Raw genomic sequence first — 23452 nt, 5'->3', positions numbered from 1 at the left:
CCACCCCCACCCCCCACCCCCCTTGCCATAGTAAACCCGGGGCATCCTTCTGCTTTAAGATGCCCTCCCCGGACCCGAGAAGTGGCCCAATCGCCCTCCTTTCCCGGTCACCTGATTCATGTACTGCCATTTTACACACGAATTTGACTGACAAAAAAAATAAATAAAAAAAAATATTGGCCTATCGGCAACCTCACCACGGTAATACACCCTTTCTGTGAGGAGATTAAAAAGACTTGGGATAAAAATCAAAGCGGCTGTGGTTATAGATGCAGCCAGCGTGGGGTGCTGTGTGGATCCGAGACGTGTCTGCGGTCGGATCTCTGCACAGATTCAGAGGAGAAACCGGGGGAAGAAGAGGAGAAAAGGGAAAAGACAAGTCTGTTTTATATCGTTTTTGAAAAAGCCAGTCTACAGTCACAGGCTGATGCTGCATTGATCTGATAATAATCACTGGTAGTCTGGATTATTTCCGATTCACATCTCGTACAGGCGCATTCCGCCGGCATCTCACCCTCGGCAGCGGCTTTTTTCAGGGATAGCTACAGCGTACTGTACATTGTCTTATATGATTAGCCTATTAAGCTGCTTTTGGTGCAGGTTGCTCTGATTAAACACATATTTTTCGGCTTTTTTTTAGAGCCAACAGGTCAATCTCTCATTTCTGAATCCGGCTCGTCCTGATGAATATTAAATGCTTCCCTGGATGTGACCGTCTTATGCTTTATTTGGCCGCCGCATGAATTCTCCCACCGGATCCTCGTCGGTGTACGCTGCTGTCCTCCTCCTCCTCCTCCTCCTACTCCTCCTCCTCCTCCTGCTCAGACGGCCGATTCTCGCAGAGGGCACTACCCTCCTCGCTGCCGCTAAAGACATTTTGATTGCCGGTTCCCCCCGCCCGGACTCGACCATCACTCCGCCTGCCTCCTCATCCTCCACCGTAACATGTCGGGACAGTCTTTGACGGACCGGATCGCCGCCGCGCAGCACAGCATGACCGGGTCTGCCATCAGCAAAGCCGTCTGCAAGGCCACGACGCATGAAGTCAGCGGACCGAAGAAGAAACACCTTGACTGTAGGTTAAACATACCATCACTGCTCACTGTATAGGGAGCCTGCATGCATGCACCAAACTGCCAGCATCTCACAAAGGACAGCTTGTATAAACAGCATCTATTATGCTTCCCATCTCCCTCATCTGTTATGTTTGCAGCCTCCGTAATTAGGCACCATCACATTCCCTCAGATTAAAATGTGATTTACGCAGCAACGCATACAGTAAATGCAAGCAGTAAATTTCAACATAGGGCGAGGGGCAAACAGCCAGGTGCTATGTGTGCATATCATTCAGAGGAAATAGGCCACTGTGGTACAGGCCAATCACATTACAACCAGGCCAATCCATTTTTAACGCTACTATCAGCAACAGCACTATATCCTCTGGAGACACCCCAGTACTGAATGTGCCTTATTGGTGCAGCACATCTTCATTTCTATAATGCCACAGTCAAGTTCACTGTCATGTCCTCTGCTGCTTTGTTATCATTAATGAATGTGTTACTGCTGTCAGAGCCGGGTGCTGGAGGAGCAGGAGTGAGTGAATGTACTGTGTGTACTGTACCTCTGCTGGTGGGTGTTACATTAGTGTCACATTCTTTATCTCCACAGTCTGCTAATTACCTGTGCCTGCAAACAGGGAGGAAGGGGATTCCTCACATGTAAATTCTACCAGTGATTATGAGGTTAGGTGGCTTTCCTGCCTCACTATAATTACTTGACATGATCAATAGAGAGCACAGGTAATCAATGGCGCTGCCAGTCAGAGGCACAGACAGACTCACAGACGGGCAAATAACAAGATGGCTAATCAAGAGGAAACATGGATAAATCAGTCTGAGAGGAACAACAAGGCAGGTAGCCAAACAGCCTGAGAGTCAGTCATCCAGCTACACACCCAGCCAGTCAGCCGGCAAGTTTGGCAGCGGATTAGTCAGTTATGTCCACAGCAGAGGTGACACTGGGCTCCCTCACAAGACGTGCCACAGCAATGCAACACATCTCCATTAATGTGTTGTATCACTTTGCTCGACCCCCCCCCCCCCCCCCCCCCCAAAACTGCTAAAGCAGAAAGCAGAAAAAACAGTGGGAGTGTTCCAGACGTCTCAGAAGCAAGTTTATATGTGCATTTATGACAAAGGGCCCTTTTGTTGTGACTCATGAATGGCAACGTTGAGTAATTAGTGCTGCTTTGATTTCATACAAATCTGCTTATCTTGATGGTGACCAACACTAAGCCTAATTATTGAAGTTTTCTGTGGAATTACTGCTGCTGTAGCCACTTGTGAGGAGGCTGTTGGACATTTTAGCTGTTGCTCCATTGTAAAAGGGAGCAGTCTGAAAACTCTTGGCACAGATGAAAACTGGAAGATTTATGTGTACATTGACGAGAATCAAGCCAATTGATTGCTCTGAACTCCAAAAGTGTTCTAAAAAAAGATAAACTGCAGCAAGTGGCAGGCGCTGTTATCGGTTTGAAGCCATGGTTTTATAAGAACGTTTTACCCTGCAATTACTGAATGGCAGAAGGTCGTCAACCTTCAGCATTCGTCATGAGTTGGAGACTCTCAGACACTGTAAATGTCTCTTAACTCAAGGGCGAGGGCAGAAGTAAAAAAAGGGCCGGCGCATTCGCGGGACAAATTTTAATTTGTCAAATGGATTATAAAACGGTTTATCTGACTGCTCCCAACGACAATGAAGTTCCCTATATGAGAAGGCGTGAGTTTATTCTGGTCGACGCGGTTTGCAAGAGGGATATTTTCTGATTGTGATTTGACTCTCATCCTAATCAATGGTGGAATAGAAGGCTCCATGCCGAAGCAGAAAATATAGGCCTGGCTCAATTCACCCCCCTGGAAGCTCGGAGCTTGAATTTTTAGTTGAACGTTTTGTACTAGGGCCATTCAGATGCAGCTGTTCTCATAGACACAGCTACAGTAGCTTCCACAATACAACACTTTCTATTTCCAACCGGAGGGCCTGTATCCCATTCTACCCAGGACATGATAGGACGTACCCTCTCCTTGGCATTTATTTAGAGTAGAGGCTGCACTTTTAAGATTATGGAAGGACCAAGGACAGAAATGTGTTTGCAGTCAGGAGGTCAGTGTCTCTAATCCCCCGACTGGCTGAGGAGACCTCGATGGGGAAGTGAATAAAGAAAAAGGCAACAAGCTCTGCAGCGCAAGAGGAGCTTTTGATGTGTCAGCTGTACATAACTATGGGTCGATCTCAGGCCTGAGAGTTCCATTTAGGCTTAAGGGTCATATAAGTGACAGACGCAGTACTTATCATTTTACTTAATAAAATGATTTTTTAAAAGCCCAAACTGAAAAATAACCTTGGTGACAGAACAGTGACATCTGGATAAAAATCAAAACACCACCAACATTTGAAATAATAATAAAGATGCACAAAGATAAGGGATGGCTCTTGTTAAATAATTATTTTAATTTATAGTAATATTTAATGAACACAAATTTGCGCATAAGGTCTATATTTTTTGGGGGGGCTAAATGTCCCATCTCAGCCCATTAGTGGATCAATGTGTCGTATTTATCGAAGCTGTAGGTGCACAGAGGAGCTAATGTGGATGAGGTTGTTAATCAGCATAGATTACAGATTTAAAAAAAAAAAGAAAACTGACTTTTCAAATGTCTTCTGTGCTAACAAAGTTTTTTTTTTCTAGCAGTGAGTGCTCTGATGGAAGAGCAATGTGTCTTAAATTATAGAGAGTAAATCCCTAGAACAGGTTTCGTTTGTTTCGTGAAGAAAGAAATGCTGAATGAGAGATTGCACTGAGTTACAGAAGCCAGTGAAATGTAGAGTAGCCCGGAGGGGATGTCAAAAACAACAGCCTCTGTGGAAATTTACAACCATATCCTGTAATCTCAAAACTATACTTTTCACTCCTCTGTCCTCCTATGTCTAAACTAACCACTGACTCGTTAACGACTTCACCTCTGTTGTCAAGCTGTGACGTTTAATCCGTATAGGTCTTGGGCTTATGGGGGAATAGATGTTTTCTGAATAACCTACCGTACCTATTTACACAAAAAAAGAGAACCAAACCATTCAGCCCGGCCGTAAACGAGACAATTTGACTGTAATGGTTTGGTGACATAACGCAGCGTGGATCCACTTGATTAAGGTTCATCTAAAGTTTTCAGGTGGTTGCAGGTGGAGGGTGACATAAATAGACATAACCTTAACGCTTCACTTGAAGTGAGACTGTGGACGTGTTTAGGATGGGTCAGACTTAAAGGTCATGACATTGCTCAAACATTACTGCTGGAATTTGTGAATTTCCCATTGGGAGGAACAGAGTATCTTCTACATCAATTTTTTTTAATTAACATGAATTGATTTATGCTGGTTATTAGCAGTGTTTAAAAATGTGATTGAGGTTTTCATGCTGCTATAACAGAATCCAGAAGAATTAAAATTGCTGGCAAAGTGGACCATCATTGTTTGGATCAGAAAGAAAGAAAATGAATGTGAAATGTACCTGGTCTGTGATTCTGGTTTTGTTAATATTAAAATATATTTATCTTGTTATTGATACATCTTATCCAAGCAAAGGAATGTGAAAAAGAACAAATGGTGAAACCTCCAAAAGCAGAAAAAGGCAATAGTATGAGGTTATAATAACTCAACAAACTATACTATGCTTATCTAGACTTACTGTATGATGCAAGCTACCTGACATACTGCTGAGAAAGTCTTCATTTTTAGTTATTAGCACTCTTTGAAATAGCATCAGGATTCTGACTGGGGATTTCTTCCTGCTGGAAGAGAAACCATATTTCATTTTGTTGTAATAAAGGAGATGTTACTGTTACATTTGCGCACTAGAAGAATTTAAAATCACATCCTTCGGTGCTTATGCACTCGCGTTTTCTGTTTAGACCCGAAAGTAAGAACAGAAAAATCACCTGGGCTCTGATTCTGTATCACTTCAACCAATATGAGAGGTCTGATAAACACAGACGACATTTCACTTGCCTTTAAAATATATTCAACTTGTAATTGATCCATCTTTCCCAGGCGCAGTGGAAAGGAGAAGTGGCAATGCTATGACATTTTTTTAACTGGTCATTGCTGCCTTTTTTTTCCCAGCTCCTATATAATGGAACGACCTTGACAGACTGGTTGGTGACATAAATGGACAACGTTGATTATTTACTTACTATAACAAATGATGGGCATGACATAGAGTAATGGGATTTCACTTTCACTAGGTAATATTCTGCATGGCTGAGATTGTCGAGCGTGGCAATTGAAACTAGATTTATCACATGCTGAACAATATTCAAACTAAAAATGACCTTGTCGGTCGTGTTACTCAGCATGTGACTTCTTTGTTGTGTGTCATGGCTTCAACAGTGATGTACTGTAGGAATAAAATGTGCTGGGTATAATTATGGGCCTTTCACACCTCAGAAGCCACATTTATGGTCTTTGAGTCAAATTAAGTAAAAGACCACACTGAAATGAGTCACAGGCAGTCTGACGTGATGGGAACACACAAACAAAGCATTAATGAATAATCCCACACATTTACTCCTACATCTGCCCTACGTGTCAGTATGATCACCCAATTAAATCGCAGGTCCTGAAAAGTGCCCACTTTATCTAAAACCAAGTTCTTAAATTGCATTGGATATGAATTTTAATACATTTACTGTAAAGTCACCTCATGATTAGAAATTCCTGCAGCCACACATACATTAAAGCAAATATATATTATCCTAACTAGCCCCACAGATATCATACATTTAATTTGTTGCCATAAGATTTAAAATTAATTGGTTTTATAAATTATATCCTACTGTAAAGTTGACTTGTGATTGTAATAATAATTGTACATCAGTCATATGCGAAAGCAGCTTATCAAAAATCTAAGTTGGAATTCACACAGTTAATACTTCATCACAGCCCTCTGGCTTCTTACACTGCTACATGTCCAATATTAAATCCTAGCTGATGTATTATGACCTAGAGCAATACGTAAATGGAGACACAACATCTGAAATAATTTACTGAAGAAGCCCTATTATTTAGATGCAGCTGTATTTAAGCAGGTGCATGAGTGCTTTGCTATTACTCTGCTAAAAGCAAAATTATTTCTTTTAAATCTGATTATCCTGGCTATCACCTGGCTGTGGATCTGGTGAACCTGCTGGCAAGCTTATGTAAATATCTAACAGTTACAAAGCAATGTTACCCATTTATTTGGAGTCATGTTTCGGACTCCCTTGCAATCGTCCCAATCTTTTAGCCTTGTTTTGTTCTCACAGGTAAATACACCTGGCTTTATCGTGGTATTTACTGTGTCCAAACGGGCCCAAAATACTATTTTATTTGAGGTAATTTTTTTTTAGTATTAATTAAACTAATTGTAAATTTTAAAAAAAAGGGTAATAAGATAAAAAATGTCTTGTAAAAATACATCCCAACTGCACATTCACATGTCTTATTTACAGTACTTGATTCCTCAGATCCATTTCCATTCAATTCATATTTCAACAATAAATGTAAGAAATGTGATTTAATACAATTTACTAACTCAATTTACTTTTAACTAGCTTATGTGAAGAATTCGACATATCCTCACTATAACAATTAAGAAATACCAACTGACAGAAAAAATGTTCTGTCCTTACATGCATTACTTGTGCCAACTCAATAAAGATTAAGTGCATTAAAGCCATAATGCAGCTAAAACCCAGGCTTTTCCCACATAAGGGGAGGTCAAATACTAGTATATGTGTAGTTTCATTTAGTAATAACTAGTAATGTTTAGTATCTCTGTTGTTAACGTGCTAAAATTTGCAGATTAGCACTAACCAGAAAGTACAGCTGAGGTCACCTTAAGATTTTATACTCAAGAGAGCATGAGTGAGTAAACATGGAAAATCATCTAATAGCTACTGTGGTTGAGATACTGTGTTAGACCAAAGTGGTGGACAGACATTCCAGTCATCCAGCCATGCTGCTATTATAGCTCAAAAGCATGCAGGGATTCCACATTGTGTGTGTGTGTGTGTGTGTGTGTGTGTGTGTGTGTGTGTGTGTGCACACTCATTTTTGACAGGAAACATTAATTAGCTGGAATCCATATTGTCCCATTAATTATTGAGCCAAAAGAAAATTCAAAAAACCAAAACCATTAAGACTGTGTAATGTATGAGCGAACGACAGCACTGCCGTGTGCGGTGAGACGCAATCCGGAGAAGGGACAATGAGAAACACGTGTTCCACAGAATAAGGTTAGAAACAGGAATTCGAAATTTTCACATACCGTCAAAAACTTTAAGTCATCCGGTGTAAATTTGCTTTCTAGTGACAGGTACCGTCACCCAGAATGTTATACGTCCACCGTTCGCATTGCTGTTTATGGATATTTATTCAAAAAAGTTTCTTTGTGAATAATTTTCGAATTATTTGTTTATTCGTGACACTGACAGTCTGACTGTGAGGATAATTCATGGCAGTCAAAGCTGGATGAGTTGACTATAATCAATATTGTTACAGCTATTACCGGCTGTGTCATCACTGCAGTTTTCACACTCAAAGATAAACACAAAGTAAAGAAGAACAAGATTGAAGCATTAGTTGCTGTGAACTGCTGCTGCTTCTGGTGCTTCTGACATGCATTAAACATTTACCATGGTATCGGCTGGGACTCTTTGGTATCCAGCGTTTCAGTGGGCGCAGAGAACATCACAGAGCTTTCAAATAAACCCTGATAACCTCTGATGGTGGGAAAGAAACGGGCCGAGAATTTGCCTCAGAAACCAAACTGCTTGAAGTTTTCTCTCAGTATTTCTTTCTCCGTCTGCAATTGAATTCAAAGTTCACTTCCTCTCCCTCCCCCAGTACATTTACACTGGGACATTTAGAACATATATTTAATTTTAGCTCCTTCTCTTGCTCTTATGCTGTTGTGCTGTTCTTTACAATCTGGCATTATATCTCTTCTCATCAAAATTGCTTGATTTTTACATTTGACAAGAACAAATTGGACGTGTTGTTCTGTCTGTCCATGTTATTCTATGACTTTCAGTAAATAAAATGCATGGTTTATTAGCTAAAATCCTGTCCCTGTGTCCCTTGTTATTAAAAATCTGCAGAATATCAGTTTTGTAAATGTGCTACCAAGAACAATGTGGTTATTACTTTTAAGTTGAATTTTTAGAGCGACGTGGTGCGATAATTGGTTTATCCAGGTGTGGAGGTGACTAATAAATGAGCAGATTACAGGGAGCAGCTATGTACTGAGGGCAAACTACCGTCCGCCTTAAATGAAGGACTTTGCTGTAAAACACACAAGGTCAAGGTTATAATACATGTTTTCCACTAAACTTATAAATATTTTTTATGTTTTAAATCACAGCTGCTTTACATTTGCCAAATATGCAATAATTAATATACGCTCACTGGCCACTTTATTAGGTACACATGTTCAACTGCTCATTAACGCAAATTACTAATTAGCCAAACACACGGCAGCAACTTAAGGGTCGTAGACAAGCTCAAGACAATCCGACATTCAAACTGCGCATCAGAATGGCAAAGAAAAGTGATTTTGGAGATGGCATGGATTATTGCTACAAGGCGGGCGGATAATCTACTGACACAGAATGGTAGAAAATATCCAGTGAGACGCAGTTCTCTGGGTGAAAATGCCTTTTTGATTCCAGAGGTCAAAGGAAAATGGCCGTTTCGAGCTGATAGAAAGGTAACCGTAAGTCAAATAACCTCTAGTTACAGAGGTTTGTAGACACGTCGAACGTTAAAGCAGATGGGCTACAGCAGTAGGAAATCACAGCTTGTGCCAATCCTGTCAACCAAGAACAAAAAACTGAGACTACAAATCACAAGGACCCACCAAAATTGGACACCAGAAGATTGGAAAAAAAAAAGTTGCCTGGTCTGATGAACAATCTCTGCTGTGACATTCAGATGGTAGAGTCATAATTTGTTATAAGCAAATCATCCTGCCTTTTATCAACTTTTCAATCGGGTGGTGTTGGCTTCAGAAAGCGAAGAGTATTTTCTAAGCACACACTGGGCCCCTTAACAGCAATTGAGCATTATTTCAAAGCCACAGCTTCCATGAGCATTGTTGCTGACCATGTCCATGCCCTTAATGTACCCATTTCAGATGGCTACTCCCAGCAGGATAATGCGCCAGGTTACAAAGCTAAAATAATCTCAAACTGGTTTCTTGAACTCGACAATGAGCTCAAGCTATACGCAGTCTATAGGCTATAGGTCTCCACAGTCAGCAGTTTCTTTTCATGAATGTGCACCCGACAAATCTGCACCAACTGTGTGAAGCTCTCATGTCAATATAGACCAGAATCTCCAAGGAAGGATCCCAGCGCCTTGTTGAATCTATGCCACGAAGGATTCCATTTTTTTTCTTTTTCCACTTTTGAAATGTGTTTCACATTTGCTTTCAACGGGCGATGTAGACGTTCTATTTTGTAGTGTAAACTGTGGGAGTCAGCTCAGCTGTAGTCCGCTGTGCACAAAGATGCTCTGCAAGAACATTTCGATTCATTATTCATGATCAGTCTTTTCATTTGACAGTTTTTATTATTAATTATGCATCCCTTGAGTTGATTGTGCCAGAATAGAATTGACCTTGAAGTGTAACTTACCATCTGAGTTGATATTTTATTGATATTTTGGTGGTGTAGGTAGGTAGCACTGTCGAATTACAGCCAGAGAATGGATTTTGTAATACAGTCACCCTGATGCTGATTAATCTGTGGATACCGTTTCTGTCGTTAACTGATCATTTGTTAATTGATTTGTGCACCAATACTAAGTGTATGCACCAGTCGATGCTGTATTCATTCATTGTGTCTGTTCACTCATTACATTTATTCGTAATAACTCAAACTGTCCAAATTTATAAATTGTTTTAACATGTGGTCGGTGCTTTAATTCCCAGAGACTCAAAAATCCATGTTGTCTTTTTTTTTTTTGTCCTCTAGACCTGATCCACTGCACCAATGAGCTGAATGTCAGCATCCCACACCTGGCAGACACACTGCTGGAGCGCACAGCCAGCAACAGCTGGATTGTGGTTTTCAAAGCGCTCATCACCACACACCACCTCATGATGTACGGCAATGAGGTGAGGCAGGATATACCAAAGTGTCAAAGCACAGTAACAGCAAAGATACGAATTCTGGTTTCCCACAATCACAAGGAAACACTGGAAATACAAATGCATCACAGTATAAACAAGTAATTGCAAGCATGTTTACTCAGACTTGCCGCTAACGTGAGCCACAAATGTGAGTTAAAGTCCTAGTTTCTCTGTGAGCTAAACCAAGAAAGCTTAACTTTTCTAAAGTGCAGTTCTTTTCACTGAAAACTCTGAAAGAACAGTAATGTGCTTCAAATATAAAAAATAAAAATAAATGCAATTTGTGCAAATGATTCATACAGACTAAGATTAGACTAATAATCAAGCATAAAATCACAAGACTGCACAAAGACGTTTTTTGTTGTTGACCTCCACATGTACCTAACAACACAGGACATAAACCACATTTACAGTGTAGCATGGCCTACATGTTCAGAGCTTTCTTCGTTATGTAAATCAACTTATACATTGTCAAGGAACCATATTTCCAAGGCCACTTTGAATATGCACTCTGATGTACTTAGTTATAAGCTTTAAGGACGGTTGCACCAAAGTGCAGCTGCAGAACAAAGGAATGTATTTTTACCCATCAAAGAAATAAAACTAACAGCGGTGGGGTTTTTTAATGAACACATTTCAGGGTGAGCATGGATAAGCATCTATTGCATTGTTTTAGTTTAGGAATAACAGTGGCAGGCTGCAAAATACTGGTCAACTTTGAAACAGAAACATTTCTTCTCATAGCACTATGATTTTGTGATTTCTCTTCGACTTATATGTTTTGCTTGTTTTGTACCTCAACTCTAAGTCCCTTTGGATAAAAGTGACTAAATGACTAAACGCAAATGTAGATGTAAATTATTCGATGGCAGAGTTTGTAAGTAACTAAGTAAATACTCAGGCACTTTTTGAGATACTTGTACTAGTGAATTGCCATTTGTTATATTTACTTCAATTCACTAGAGATCAGAAACTTCACTACTTTGCTGTACAACTTTAGTTACTATATGAAGATGCAGATTCTTATCAAAACAGAATTAACCAATAAATGATGACGATAATACCATAATATATTATTGTGGGTTAACAACTTGTCAACACATAAAGTGGTTTATGTCAGCCACAAGTTTTGGTCATTAGGTGTCATGCAGCATGTGGTGCCCAGGATTTGACCTTCTCTTATTGGTTAGAAGCCTCACTCAAAAACCCCTTGAAGGGAAAATCACTGCATCCAGTGTTGTTCTGTGAGTGTGTTAGTTTTCCTGCTGTATCATTTTTGTTTTGCCATTTTTGTAAGCAATTTAGCCATGATTGGTGAAAGCAGATTGATCAATAAAATAATATTCATTAGATGCCTCCCTATTATTAAAACTGTGCACATTTGAAATGGAGTAAATTAGACACACAGAGAGAGAGACATAGATGTGGACATTTGCCAGTTGTCTATAGCTCGACTTATCAATCTGTCCAGAGACACTCTGGTCACTGGGTTAAAGCAATTTCTCTCGAACTCTTACAGCGAGGGGGGAGGGGGGGGGGAGACCATAGCAGCAATAACTTGAGGCAGGATGACCCACTGAAAAGCTTGCGGACAACAAAGCTTTCAGCTACACCAGCAGTGACATGTTGTTTTGAAATTTTGTCAGTGATGACTAAGCTGGCTCTGTGCCTAGCTTTACATTCCCCATCTGACCAGAAAAACTGTTTAGTTTAAAGCACTTTACCTGCTTAATGTGATGTATTTCTTTTCAGAACAGGCTGCTGGCATGAGATTCATAGGTTCACAAGCTCTAAGCCAGGTTACAGAAACACAGGCTTGTTGGAATAAAGTGGCTACACTGTGGCCTTATTGCTTTGAATCTCTTGGTAAAGCTTAGGCTCGATGACCCAAAGGTCACCGGGAAAGTCAACACTCAATATTACATTTGTGCTGCTTGGCTGCTGCAAAGACCAAAAAGCAGTCAAAGATAAAAACAGAAAGGTACAGTTTCCTTTTCATTATTTTAACTCAACAAACTCTGCATCTGTTGAAATGCCTGCTGAAGCTCAAACAGCTACAAACAAACTGCTCACTCTGTGGGCACTAAACACATAAGTGTCACTGTGTCAGAGAGCAGTAACACGTAAGACACTAACTCCTCTCTGTTCTCTTCTTTTTCCATCAGAGATTGATGCAGTACCTTGCCTCCAGAAACACACTCTTCAACCTCAACAACTTTCTAGATAAGGCTGCACTACAAGGTGACGTAAAACCATTTGACTGTTTAGCAGGATAGATCCTGGATCTGAAAGGATGGCAATACTAAAGAGTAATGATTTTGACTGAATATATGTAAATAAAAATTAGTAACTCTCACAGATTTATCCTTTATAAGAAAATGATCGTGTTTTTTTATAATCGGATTTGTTGATCAGTTTCTAACTGCAATGACCCCCCCCCAGGTTATAACATGTCAACCTTCATCAGACGCTACAGTCGCTACCTGAACGAAAAAGCCATGTCTTACAGACTAGCAGCAGTGGACTTCACCAAGATGAAGAGAGGGTAACACACTCTTTCACTTTTCCCTAAACAACAGCCACTGTGCCAAGGCAACCATGGGGTAATAGGAGGATAAATACCAAACAAAACGGTGCAATGCAGTGTCACACTATCATGAGCACAAACCAGTCATAGGGTCAATGAGCGTCACCAGTAATGCCCACCTGTAGACCCATGAAAGAACATGTGATTCATGTGTCCTTTTTCTGAGTGTGCATTTGTGTGTATTCTTGTGGTATTAGGGCTGATGGTGTGATGCGCACCATGAACACAGAGAAACTGATCAAGACTCTGCCTATCATTCAGAACCAGCTGGATGCACTGCTGGATTTCCAGGTAAACATGTGACTCAAATGCACATCCATCCCTCCATCATCTTCCACTTATCCAGAGTTGGGTTGCGGTGGCAGCAGGTTTAGTAAGGCCCAGGAGGCATTTTTCTAAAGTGCCCAAACCCCCTCAACTGGCTTTTTTTTTCACAATGAAGGAGCAGCAGCTCTACTCCAAGCTTCCTCCAGATGATGGCATGTTTGTCAGGTTTAGGAGTTCCTCAAAGTGTTCCTTTCACTGTCCGATCATATCCTCTGGTCAGTAGTTCTCCTCCCCTGCTGAGTACCGTATGGGACGAGCCCTGCTTTATCTTTTGAGGCGTTCCATGGTTTTCCAGAGCTTCCTTGAGGCCAAAATGAAGTCCTTCTCCAAAGCCTCTCCGAACTCCTCCCACACCTGAGTTTTTGCTTCCACAACCACCCGACCCGCAGCTTTTCTCAACTGCCGGTAGCCATAAACTGCTTCAGGAGTCCCCTGGGCCAATCATGACCGAAAGGCCTCCTAGTTTAGCCTGACGGCCTCCTTTACCATTGGTGTCCACCAGTGGTTCTCAGGTTGCCACCACGACAGGTGGTGTTTTGGTACCAGCTACATTTATGACCAACCCTTTGCTCGAACATTCTGAAGACCAACAACAAAGCACTACTCAGACTGTTATTCCCAATCACTTTGAAACCCGTATCTAAAAATCTAGAGCAGTCACCATAATATGTTGATCGGCATTTTCCATTTTTCTTCCAGCCTAATTCTAACGAGCTGACCAATGGTGTGATCAACACAGCGTTCATGCTGCTCTTTAAAGACTCCATACGGTTGTTTGCTGCTTACAACGAAGGGGTCATCAACATGCTGGGTAAGCCATACACTGCACATACCAGAGCCATATCTATTGAAGCCATGTTGTTTTTTTATGGAGTAATCTTCCTCTAGTGTTGAGATCATAAGACTGTGGCCCCACTTTGTCTTTCGGGGAAAAACAAATGCTCCGCTTTCTGTATCTCATAGTTAGTTTAGAGACTTTTGAGGCCAAAGAGACTTCAGGCCTGAGGTCAAAATTTCATTCAGTGCCTTATTACTTAATTCAACTGCACGATCCATCCTTCAACAGTGGTTATATAACTTTACTGTGTTTCATCACCAGATGGGCATGTCGTGACAAATCAATACCAAGTTAATTTTTAAGGTGTTTGTTTATTTTTTTATTTTATGAACCTCTAGCATCTCTGTGCGCTACAATACACACTGTAGTAAAAAAACACATTTCCCGCAGATAAACAAGCTTCTCTGTTTTTGTGCATAAATGATAATGGCCTTTGTGTTGACTCTGCTCTTCTGATACACAGAGAAATATTTTGACATGAAGAAGAATCAGTGCAAAGAAGCTTTGGAGATCTACAAGACTTTCCTGAACAGGATGACAAAGCTGTCCGAGTTTCTCAAAGTGGCAGAGGTAACTTTTGTTTGTCCTGCTCGTCCTCCACCGAGGAAACACAAACGTTAGAAACCAGTAGAGAGGGTGGGAATATCCGTCTGGAGCCAATCTCACCTCGACCTCTTGTTTCATGTCAGACAAATCTAAATCCTCTTTTCAATGAATTTCCAAACCAATCAGTGGAGAAAAACTTGCGGAAACTTGTTGAGATTTGCTCCAGGCTTCTATTTAACCTTGGTTTCTGATTTGCGGTCGAGATTTCCTAACCCAAAACCGACCGCAGATCAGTGTCCAGGGGCGTCTTCTCCCTAACCTTCCAAGTCTTTTTTTGTCTCTAGATTTTCTCCTGTTTCTGTCCTTCTCTTGCCCTGACCTGGGGAGGGGGTTACTCCAAATCAGTGATTAATGGCTGAGTTTTCAGAGAGTCACTCATGAAAAGCTTCCAGTTGAGGGACCCCTCACGTGCTGCCTGTTTACATGCCTGCACTGCATGCCCAAGCAAGCTCTTCTATCACTCTGTCTTCTCTTCCTCTTATTTTATTTCCTCCCTTTCCCTTTTCTTAAATTAAAAAAAACAACAACAACAACATATTTATGGCTGTTATTCTGTTACCAGCTGCAGTCCTTGCTAGGCTTCACAATGAATATAAACAGTTTTATTCTCTGTAGACTGTGTAGCATTATCCCGTGCACCATCATCAAAGGCTTTCTCACTCTGCTTGGCTTCGTTCCCATTTGGAAGAAGGTTTGGGGTGCAGCCGCTCAATCCCAAGAAAAAAATAAAAAATAAAAAACAACAACAACAACAGACTAACGTTGACTTTAAGGACCCATTCATTTTACTTGTCTAACAAAATATATGTTTGTCTGTTTGTGTGTCATCTGTGTCCCTCCCTTCTCTTTCTGTTCAAAGTCAACATTAGTTGAGTGTCTTTGTTTTTGGATGTCATGTGACCTGTTGTCTGCCCTCTCCGCCCTGCCTGTTCAGTTAGTCGGTGTGCTCAGCATTCATTTCAAACCATTCTCCAGATCTCGGTGTGTGTGTACTTATAAGTGTGTGTGTGCGTGTACAAATACTGTATATATAGGTGTTGTGTGTGTTGTGCATGCACCCCCCTTCCCTCCTCCTCTGTTGTCTTTTATTTGTTTTTCTTTCCAGCCACTGCATGAAGTAATGAATGCTTGGGTTTGATTCTTCTTTCTCCCTCCTCTTCCTCCTCCTCCTTCACATGCCTCTTCCCTTTTTTAAACCTGTGGTCTGTTGGGTTTTTTGGTTTACTCCTTGTTTTATTATTACATTTGGTTTATTTTTTATTTGCCTCCCCCCTTCCTACCCCTCCCTCCTTTTTTGTGACACAGCGAGTTGGGATAGATCAGGGCGACAGCCCCGATCTCACACAGGTCAGTCCACATCTCATCTCAATCAGTCAATCAACCAGTCAGTCAACCAGTATATAAATCCGTCAAGTCAATCCCATAATGCTTCATTCTAAACGCTCCCGTTCCCTACTCACCCTACAGACCTGCCCACACTGCAGCTGCCCCGCGTCGCCCTCCTCTCTTCTTTACTCTTCTTAACTCCTTTTCTCCATTTCTGTCTGAATCTAGAATAGACAGGAAACAATAAATAAAGTCCTGCAATTAGCCTCAAAGCATTTCCCCCCCGCAAAAAGTAGAGGCATTGTATTTTTCTTTTCTTTTATGCGAATCACTGCAGAACAAATTTTACTCTAAGGTAAGATTTTTAAAGCAGCATTTAGGCAGCTGATTAACAAAAGTTTTAATCTCTTTTTGAGTATTTCTATTTTAGATGTCCATAACCGGGGCTTAGTAACTGTCTTAGTAACTGGCATTTTCCCAGTCTAAAGACCAAGTCTTGTCTTTTGATTTAAAGGCTTATCACCCAAATAAGTCAGCACAGCTTTATGAAATAGTTCTTTGCCCATATAAGCAGTGTTCAAATCATATTCCTGAAAAGATTATGTCCCTTTGCAATAGCTGTGGGGAGAGCAGCGAATGGTTTTATTAAATAGGTTTCTGCAAATATGACTTGGATAGGTGTACATAATGCCATCATAAGTACTGCATATCATGCTAAATAACATAAAACCAACTTTTCAGTGGACACATAATTGGATGTTTACAATATCACAAATCGGGTAACTGAAAAGGGCTGCCTTTTTTTAAATGATTGCCATGCTTGTAGTGCTTATGAAGACCTTATATGCCCTTATTCAACAACATAGTGACCCATGCCTATACTGAGCTCTAGATATGTGTCTGTTTTACTTTAAACTTTTAGCATATTCTAGATTTCTCTGAAGAAGGATATCCAGAATTCGCATTTTACTCTCTTTCCCCCTTAAAATAAGTATATGAGAAATCTTTTCTTTGCTTGTTGTGTTTGCATTGTGTTTTCTGGCGCTGAAATGTGAGGCTCTGGATGAAAACTGTGGTATCACATGTGGTCAAAATGAACCCATCCATCATTTGTGTTTTCCAATAAAGAGTGCTGGCCAGCTGCTCAATGTGTATACCTGGTTTTTCACCAGACATTTACATTTCACTGAGTTAACTTCCTTGGCTTCCAGTGGAACCGAATTCTGGTACTCAAGCTCCTTTGTCTAGTTGCCGCCTAGTCTCCAAATTGAATCATATAAATAACAATTAATCTAATTCTTAACCTAAAATGGAATCCATGGGTTAACTCTTTGTTTTTTGGATTGTGATTTTCTTTAATTGTATGCGTGTATAAGTATGTGTGTGTGTTTATGAGAGCATTTGTGCACTGCTGGCATCCGCATGGGCTCGTTATATGGTTCAGAGATGTGTTTGTTGCATCTCTATTCTGGAGCCCAGCAGCAATGATGCTATAATCTGTTCGGACCTGCCAGTCCCGCTGTGGGCTCGCTTGCATGATCCAGGGCTGATGTGTGCATGCTGGTCAACCAAACCTGATGAAACCAAATGCAAAAAAAAAAAAAAAAAAAAAAAAAAATTAAAAATTAAAAAAATCTGTTGTAAGGGAGATACTAAATCTGAGGGTGTTGTCTTAATTTTGCTGCTGCTTCGTGTATGTGTATCTTTTAAGTGTGTGCAATAAAATGCGGACGTGACGAGAGGGGAGTGAGAGAATCAGTGTGTCCTACTTAGTTTACTTGGCTGCGATTCTAATGCTGTCCCCTCACTTCCAACCCCCCCAACTCCCCTCAGGCTCCCAGTTCTCTCCTGGAGGCTCTGGAGCAGCATCTAGCCTCTCTGGAGGGCAGGAAGCTCAAGGACCTGTCCACCTCCAGCAGGTACCTCTTCTAATACTACTGTGCTACTGTACTATAGTATTAACCATGGGTTGAATCATGTCAACTGGACTTTTTCAGAAGTAGCTGCTATTCGTGTGGCTGCATATTCAAGCCTTTTATACATAAAGTTATGGTTCCAAATTACAGCTCACTACAAAAAAAGCAACAACAAACCAAAAAGCAATGTAGCAACTACGTGCATTCTGCTTTGCAAAATGTGTGTGTCCCTCTCTTTCATCCTAAGATCCAGCACCTTGTCCAGTGCAGTGTCCTCTCTCTCCAGCACTGGGATCTCCCTCAGCCGCATGGACGACAAGACAGAAGACAACAGACTGCAGCAACACAAGGCGAGACATTTGCAAGAGAAAAGCACGCTGAAATTTATTTCTCTTGTGTGAACTGTGTATCCAACTAAACAAGTCTTTTCAGTTCACACTTTTGTTGATGTTGAATGGACGTGTGCATTAATCCAGCAGTACACTGAATTACACTGTCTGTCTTTGGCTCCTAGCCCGTAGAAAACAGGACTGTGCAGAGAACAGAAATGAACTCCTTCTGCAGTGGATTTCTCATTTAAATTGCGAAGCATCTAGGACAACCTATTTTTTTATACAACCACTAGGAATTGGAATATTTACACAAATGGCTAACCTGCTTAAAATGAGACATGATTTGCTTTCTGCAGTTTAGTCTTGTGTGCTGCAGGATTGTTTTACAAAAGTAGGATTAGAGCAATCACATTCTGCTGATGCTGTCCAAGCAGGAGGATGGTCATAAGGTGATTGACATTCAGACGCCAAATGTGTCACCCAGCACCCAGTCAGCGGGCAGTGCCAACAGCAGTGGACGGGCCACGGATCTCTTTTCCAACTCACCCATCGTACCCATCAACAACCAGTGAGTCGAACACCTCTAACCAGTCACAGTGCAAACACTGAAGGAAAGCTCTGTGTATTTCCTGTAAACCGTTTTCTTTCTTCAAACTATCAGCCTGTAGTTTTTTTTTTTTGTTTGATTTTATCCCTTGATGCAAGTTCCTTACCAAGAGGTCTTCTGCCGGCCTGGCATTGTAAATTAGATTTAGTTTTAGTGGACTTTTCAGGTTATATAAAACTAAAAACAGAAATCAAACTGTGCTCTCCTCTCTGTTGTCCTTCCTGCAGTGTGCCAAACCTGACCAGTGAGCTGTTCACCCTGCATCCAAACTTTACCCCCATCCAGACCACACACACTGTGCCCAACAATAACAATGCCTGGGGAGGTAGGACTGAATACACAGCCAAACACACACACACACACACACACACACACACACACACACACACACACACACACACACACACACACACACACACACACACACACACACACACACACACACACACACAAATAAACATGCAAACATACAACAGAGGATGCAGATAAATGTCCACTCACTCACACACACAAACACACACTTCAAAGCTGGATACACTGTCACAGTAAAGTCCAGTTGCTTTGTGCTCTTGACTCATTTTCCCTCTTTTCTCCATTCACATTGCTATGGTAACCATGGGACATTAGGTGACCTACTGAAGCCAGCCCCACCCACTCAAATTCACAGCCCTGGAGCCCCATTACACTCTGGGAAGATGCTGCCCAATGATTTGGACTCTTCATTAGCCAGCCTTGTTGGTAGTGAGTATGCAGTCTGTAAAGAATTAGCAGCCTTTTCCATTTTTGTCACACAGTTATTCTTCTGTGTCTGTTGCCTCCTTTCAGCTGATATTATATTTTGTTTTTCCTCCCTTCAGACCTGCAATTTGGGGGAATGCCAGCTAAAAAGTGAGTGGGTTTTCCTGACATCAAAAACTATGCCGCCAGCAAAAAACTCCGCAGTCTATCCAGTTTTAGCACTGGTCGGTCTCACACGAGTCATGATTACGTTTCTGCATCATCTGAGCACCTGTAAATGCTGCGTGTGCGTGTGTGTGTGTGTGTTTGTACGTCAGGCCAGAGCTCCAGTGGAATCAGCTGGTAGAGAAGAAGCCAACAGGGGGAAGTGGCTGGCAGTCAAAGACCATGTGCACCAGCACCAACTGGACTCATACCACCCATCCCATGGCACCTGCACCCATGCCTGTTCCTCAGATGGTAAATTAAACGCAACATTCAGGTGGTCTCGGTGACCTAATACACATCCACAGTCACACAATGGGATTTTTCACTTATGTTGCCTGATAAGACATTTGGGCTTTAACTAACTGTACTGTACAACAATAAAATGAACGAGAAAACGCACACACACACACTCAGAAAACACTATCTTAACGGATAGGTTCAAAATGTTTCAGGTTCTAATACAACAATAAGAGGAGAAATGATTACATGAATTGTGCATTCATGTAATAATTTCTTCTTAATACAAGCCTTTAAAGGACGACTTCACTGATATTGAATTTACTTCTTTTGGTTCTAGTCTGAGTATTACATGTAAATGAATGCCAAAAAAAGTTCCCTCTAACTTCCCCTCCCCTACTGCTAGAAAATGCCTCCAGATGACATCACTTGGAGGAACCTTTAGGTCAGATTATGTTATCTTGTTGTGATCATAGTCAACCTGCCTCTCCAGAGCTCCCCTGGAAGTCCTAATGATGAAAAACTCCTCTGGGTGATGTCGTCTGGAGGATTCTTTCAGCTGGAATCAGAGAAATATGTTAGTATAGGGAAGTCAGAGGGATGTTTGGAAGACGAAAATTGGTGAAGTTGGCCTTTAAGAGTGCGTAATTGTAAGTGATGGGGACAAAAACCATTATCATGAATTTATGCAAAAATATGTTCATATGTCTGTCTACATTTCAAGGTGTTAACATTCCAGCTTAGCCACATTAAATAAATATCCTCCAAAGTTGAAGCATTGTTTTGTACAAAATTACGTCTCTGTTGTTTCCCTTCCACTGCAACCCAACAGGGAAACGCTGTGCAAGGACACACAAAGAGAGAATTTTAGACTACACAGAGTAACAGTATATCCAGTTGATTCCCTTAATATAGTCTGCTGGAGACTCATGGGCTTCAGATACAGAGCAAAAACAGATTTTGTCTTCCATCACTTCTATTGAAGGAGCTTTAGGAAATGATAAATTCAGAGCCCATATTGACAGAATCATCACAGGAAGCAAAACCTATTTCAGTGTTAACATTGGCACCTTACCACTGTGTAAAGGAACAAAAACTGTGAGCCAAATCTTTGCCCACACTCACAAAAAAGCACATTTCACACATCAAATCCAGAAGGTGTGGTGTCTCGGCCAACACTTTACCGCAGCACCTCAACCACACTATTGTATCAGTTTCACAAACTAGTGAAACATGTTGTAGGTGCTGTTTTTAAAATGGTCAGATATTGGAAACTGTTCATCAAATCAAAAGAGTTTAATGTGTCATCAGGAGAGAATAATACTGTTACCCAATACGACAAAGTAAAAATAAGAACACAGCATATAGAAAAAACTGTTCTATATTCTGAAATAGCAGAAATCTTTTTGTATTGTTAATTTGCTGCTATACATCATCCAGTCAGTAAAGTCAGTTTTTCCTAATGATATGACGCCTCAGTCTGCATTGAAATTCATCAAATATACCTGTTGGCTAAATGTAACGTTCTCTGGCATTGGGGGCTTTTGAATGCACTCCTAAATGTGCCTCCGTCCTTTGTACTCCATTCTAATCATCTACACGTCTCTTCCACTCAATCTGGTTTCATCTTTTAATTTTCGACTGATTGACCTCTCAACTCAAACTGCTCATTTATTCAGCAAATGGCTCGGAAAGCCAGCAGCACGGCTTGAATAGAAAGTAGAAGTGATGTGAACGTGGCGTGAGCAGGGCTTATATGTAGTTGTATGTAGAACTGAATTAAAGACTATTTCTTTCTTCTCTCTCTTTTCTTCTTTAACTCAACAGAACGGGATGATCTATACTGGCTATGTGAGTAGCTCGTTTTTGTCACTCCTCTTTTTGCACATTCTTTTCTTTGCTTTCTTAAAAAACATCTACGGCTGTAAAGATCTTCTATTATTGCTCTGTTTTTTTTTTTTTGTTGAACACTTGTGAATATTTCGAGGAAAAGGGAATTCTTTTGCTTGCTGTGTTGCCTCTACCTCTGACAGGTTAGACATGATGCCGGCAGCTCCAGGGTTCAGTTTGTAATAGATTTTAGGTTGCACAGCTCAGATATTGTGATTCTGTCTCTACAGGCTCCAGCACCAGTGGCTTTTCCTATGACGACACCCCAAGTGCCTGTGTATGGAATGGTAAAGAATAATGTCTTTAATCTAAACTCTTTGAAACATTTAAGAAATATTCCTTTTGTACTCTGCTGGAATTAACATAGTCTAAATGTTTTTTGTTTTGCACCACGTTTGTACGTCCTTCCTGCTCTCCACCTGCAATCACCTGTCATCTCACCAGCTCCCTCCTCAGATGACTCATCAGATGGGGGGTGTTCCCATGATGCCCCCACAGCCTGTCATGTACAACCAGCCGGTCCTGAGACCCAACAATCCCTTTGGACACATCCCGGGAACACAGGTAACACAAACACACACACATAAGTACAGTATATTAATATAAGAATCTGGCTGGATCATTCCCAGCTAGTTACTTTAGCTTTACATAAAGATAAGAAACAGACAAAACAGCTGCTCTGATTCTGGCCAAAGCTAAAAGAGAAACTGTAAGAAATGGTTCACTCTACATTTTGCTTCTAGACCCAATAAACCTTAGAAACTCTGCAAGACCACCAACGTCTGGCAACCAGGTCCCTGTACAAGTAGTGTGTAAAGAGTTATAAATTAATAACTGGGGTGATTGAACACTTTAAATTTAGGGGATCACCTAAAAATTAAAAATAGATCTAAAAGGAGAGTAAATTAATTTCATCTCACAATGATTGGACTGGAATTTGCAAAAGCAAACATAACGGCATAATAATATAGGGTCACATTTCGCTTTTGCACAAATGTATCTAGGAGTTTTGCCAGCAAGTCTTGTGGAAAAATCAGTGCAGTCATTCATCGCTATTCCTAACAATTCCCGAGTACAGATCAAGCTGTGCAGCCTTCAAGAAGCAGGATCAATCGTGTTGTCAGATAATTCTAAAATTGACCATCACGTGTGGAAAGTGTTTTTCACTGAGTAATCATCAGTTGGTACATCTACAACACTCTGACGGGAACAAACAAGTGTGTTTTGACCAATTATTCAAAACATAACCGAACAATATAATTGCTTACTGAGCACTCACGCTCCCGAGAAGCTGTTTTCCTGGCACAGCAACAAGTAATATGCTTGTCAATAGATACCTGAACACTTGATGAGGTGTTTTGTTGAACTGAATTGCTCTTCGTTCTCACTTCTTCCTCTGCAGATGCACTTCATGTAGGGATGATGTAACCATGGCAGCAAAGCTGAGAGAGAGAGAGAGAGAAGACGAGACGGCAAGAGTTGAAGAAAATCCCTAACCAAATCCAGTGCAGGAGGAAGAAAGATGAGGACAGAGGGGGGGGGAAGGGGGGGAAAGGGGGGGGGAGGGGGGAAAGGGGGGGGGGGGGGGGGGGAGAGGAAGGAGGAGGACCAGA

General features: G+C 41.1%; 1 protein-coding gene across 2 annotated transcripts; it reads left to right on the top strand.

Annotated features, from left to right (window-relative positions):
• The first annotated feature begins 162 nt into the window (after window positions 1–162).
• LOC137108097 (phosphatidylinositol-binding clathrin assembly protein-like) lies at window positions 163–23379 on the top strand. 2 transcript variants are annotated; one of them, XM_067492407.1, is made up of 19 exons: window positions 163–1075; window positions 10071–10213; window positions 12394–12469; window positions 12671–12773; window positions 13013–13106; window positions 13842–13953; window positions 14444–14550; window positions 15892–15933; window positions 17746–17831; window positions 18076–18178; window positions 18595–18728; window positions 18995–19092; window positions 19395–19508; window positions 19625–19655; window positions 19823–19964; window positions 21777–21800; window positions 22070–22126; window positions 22284–22403; window positions 23242–23379. In XM_067492407.1, exons 1-19 carry the CDS (start codon window positions 946–948, stop codon window positions 23254–23256), a joined length of 1731 nt encoding a protein of 576 aa, XP_067348508.1. In that variant the 5' UTR covers window positions 163–945; the 3' UTR covers window positions 23257–23379. The 2 variants fall into 2 exon arrangements, with proteins under 2 accessions (XP_067348508.1, XP_067348509.1); XM_067492408.1 differs by lacking the exon at window positions 15892–15933 and having other exon boundaries at window positions 166–1075.
• The last annotated feature ends 73 nt before the right edge of the window (window positions 23380–23452 follow it).

The sequence above is a fragment of the Channa argus genome, chromosome 22 (genome assembly GCF_033026475.1).
Source record: "Channa argus isolate prfri chromosome 22, Channa argus male v1.0, whole genome shotgun sequence".
Lineage (NCBI taxonomy): Eukaryota > Metazoa > Chordata > Actinopteri > Anabantiformes > Channidae > Channa > Channa argus.
Note: the sequence above shows the minus strand (reverse complement) of the source record. Positions and strands in the feature narration are given on the sequence as shown.

What these genes read in the sequence shown, in the direction of transcription:
- LOC137108097 (XM_067492407.1), top strand. Translation starts at nt 946, where the DNA reads ATGTCGGGACAGTCTTTGACGGACCGGATCGCCGCCGCGCAGCACAGC. An exon ending in GAAGAAGAAACACCTTGACT is followed by an intron (nt 1,076 to 10,070) that starts GTAGGTTAAACA and finishes TTTGTCCTCTAG; the next exon opens with ACCTGATCCACTGCACCAAT. An exon ending in GGATGATCTATACTGGCTAT is followed by an intron (nt 21,801 to 22,069) that starts GTGAGTAGCTCG and finishes CTGTCTCTACAG; the next exon opens with GCTCCAGCACCAGTGGCTTT.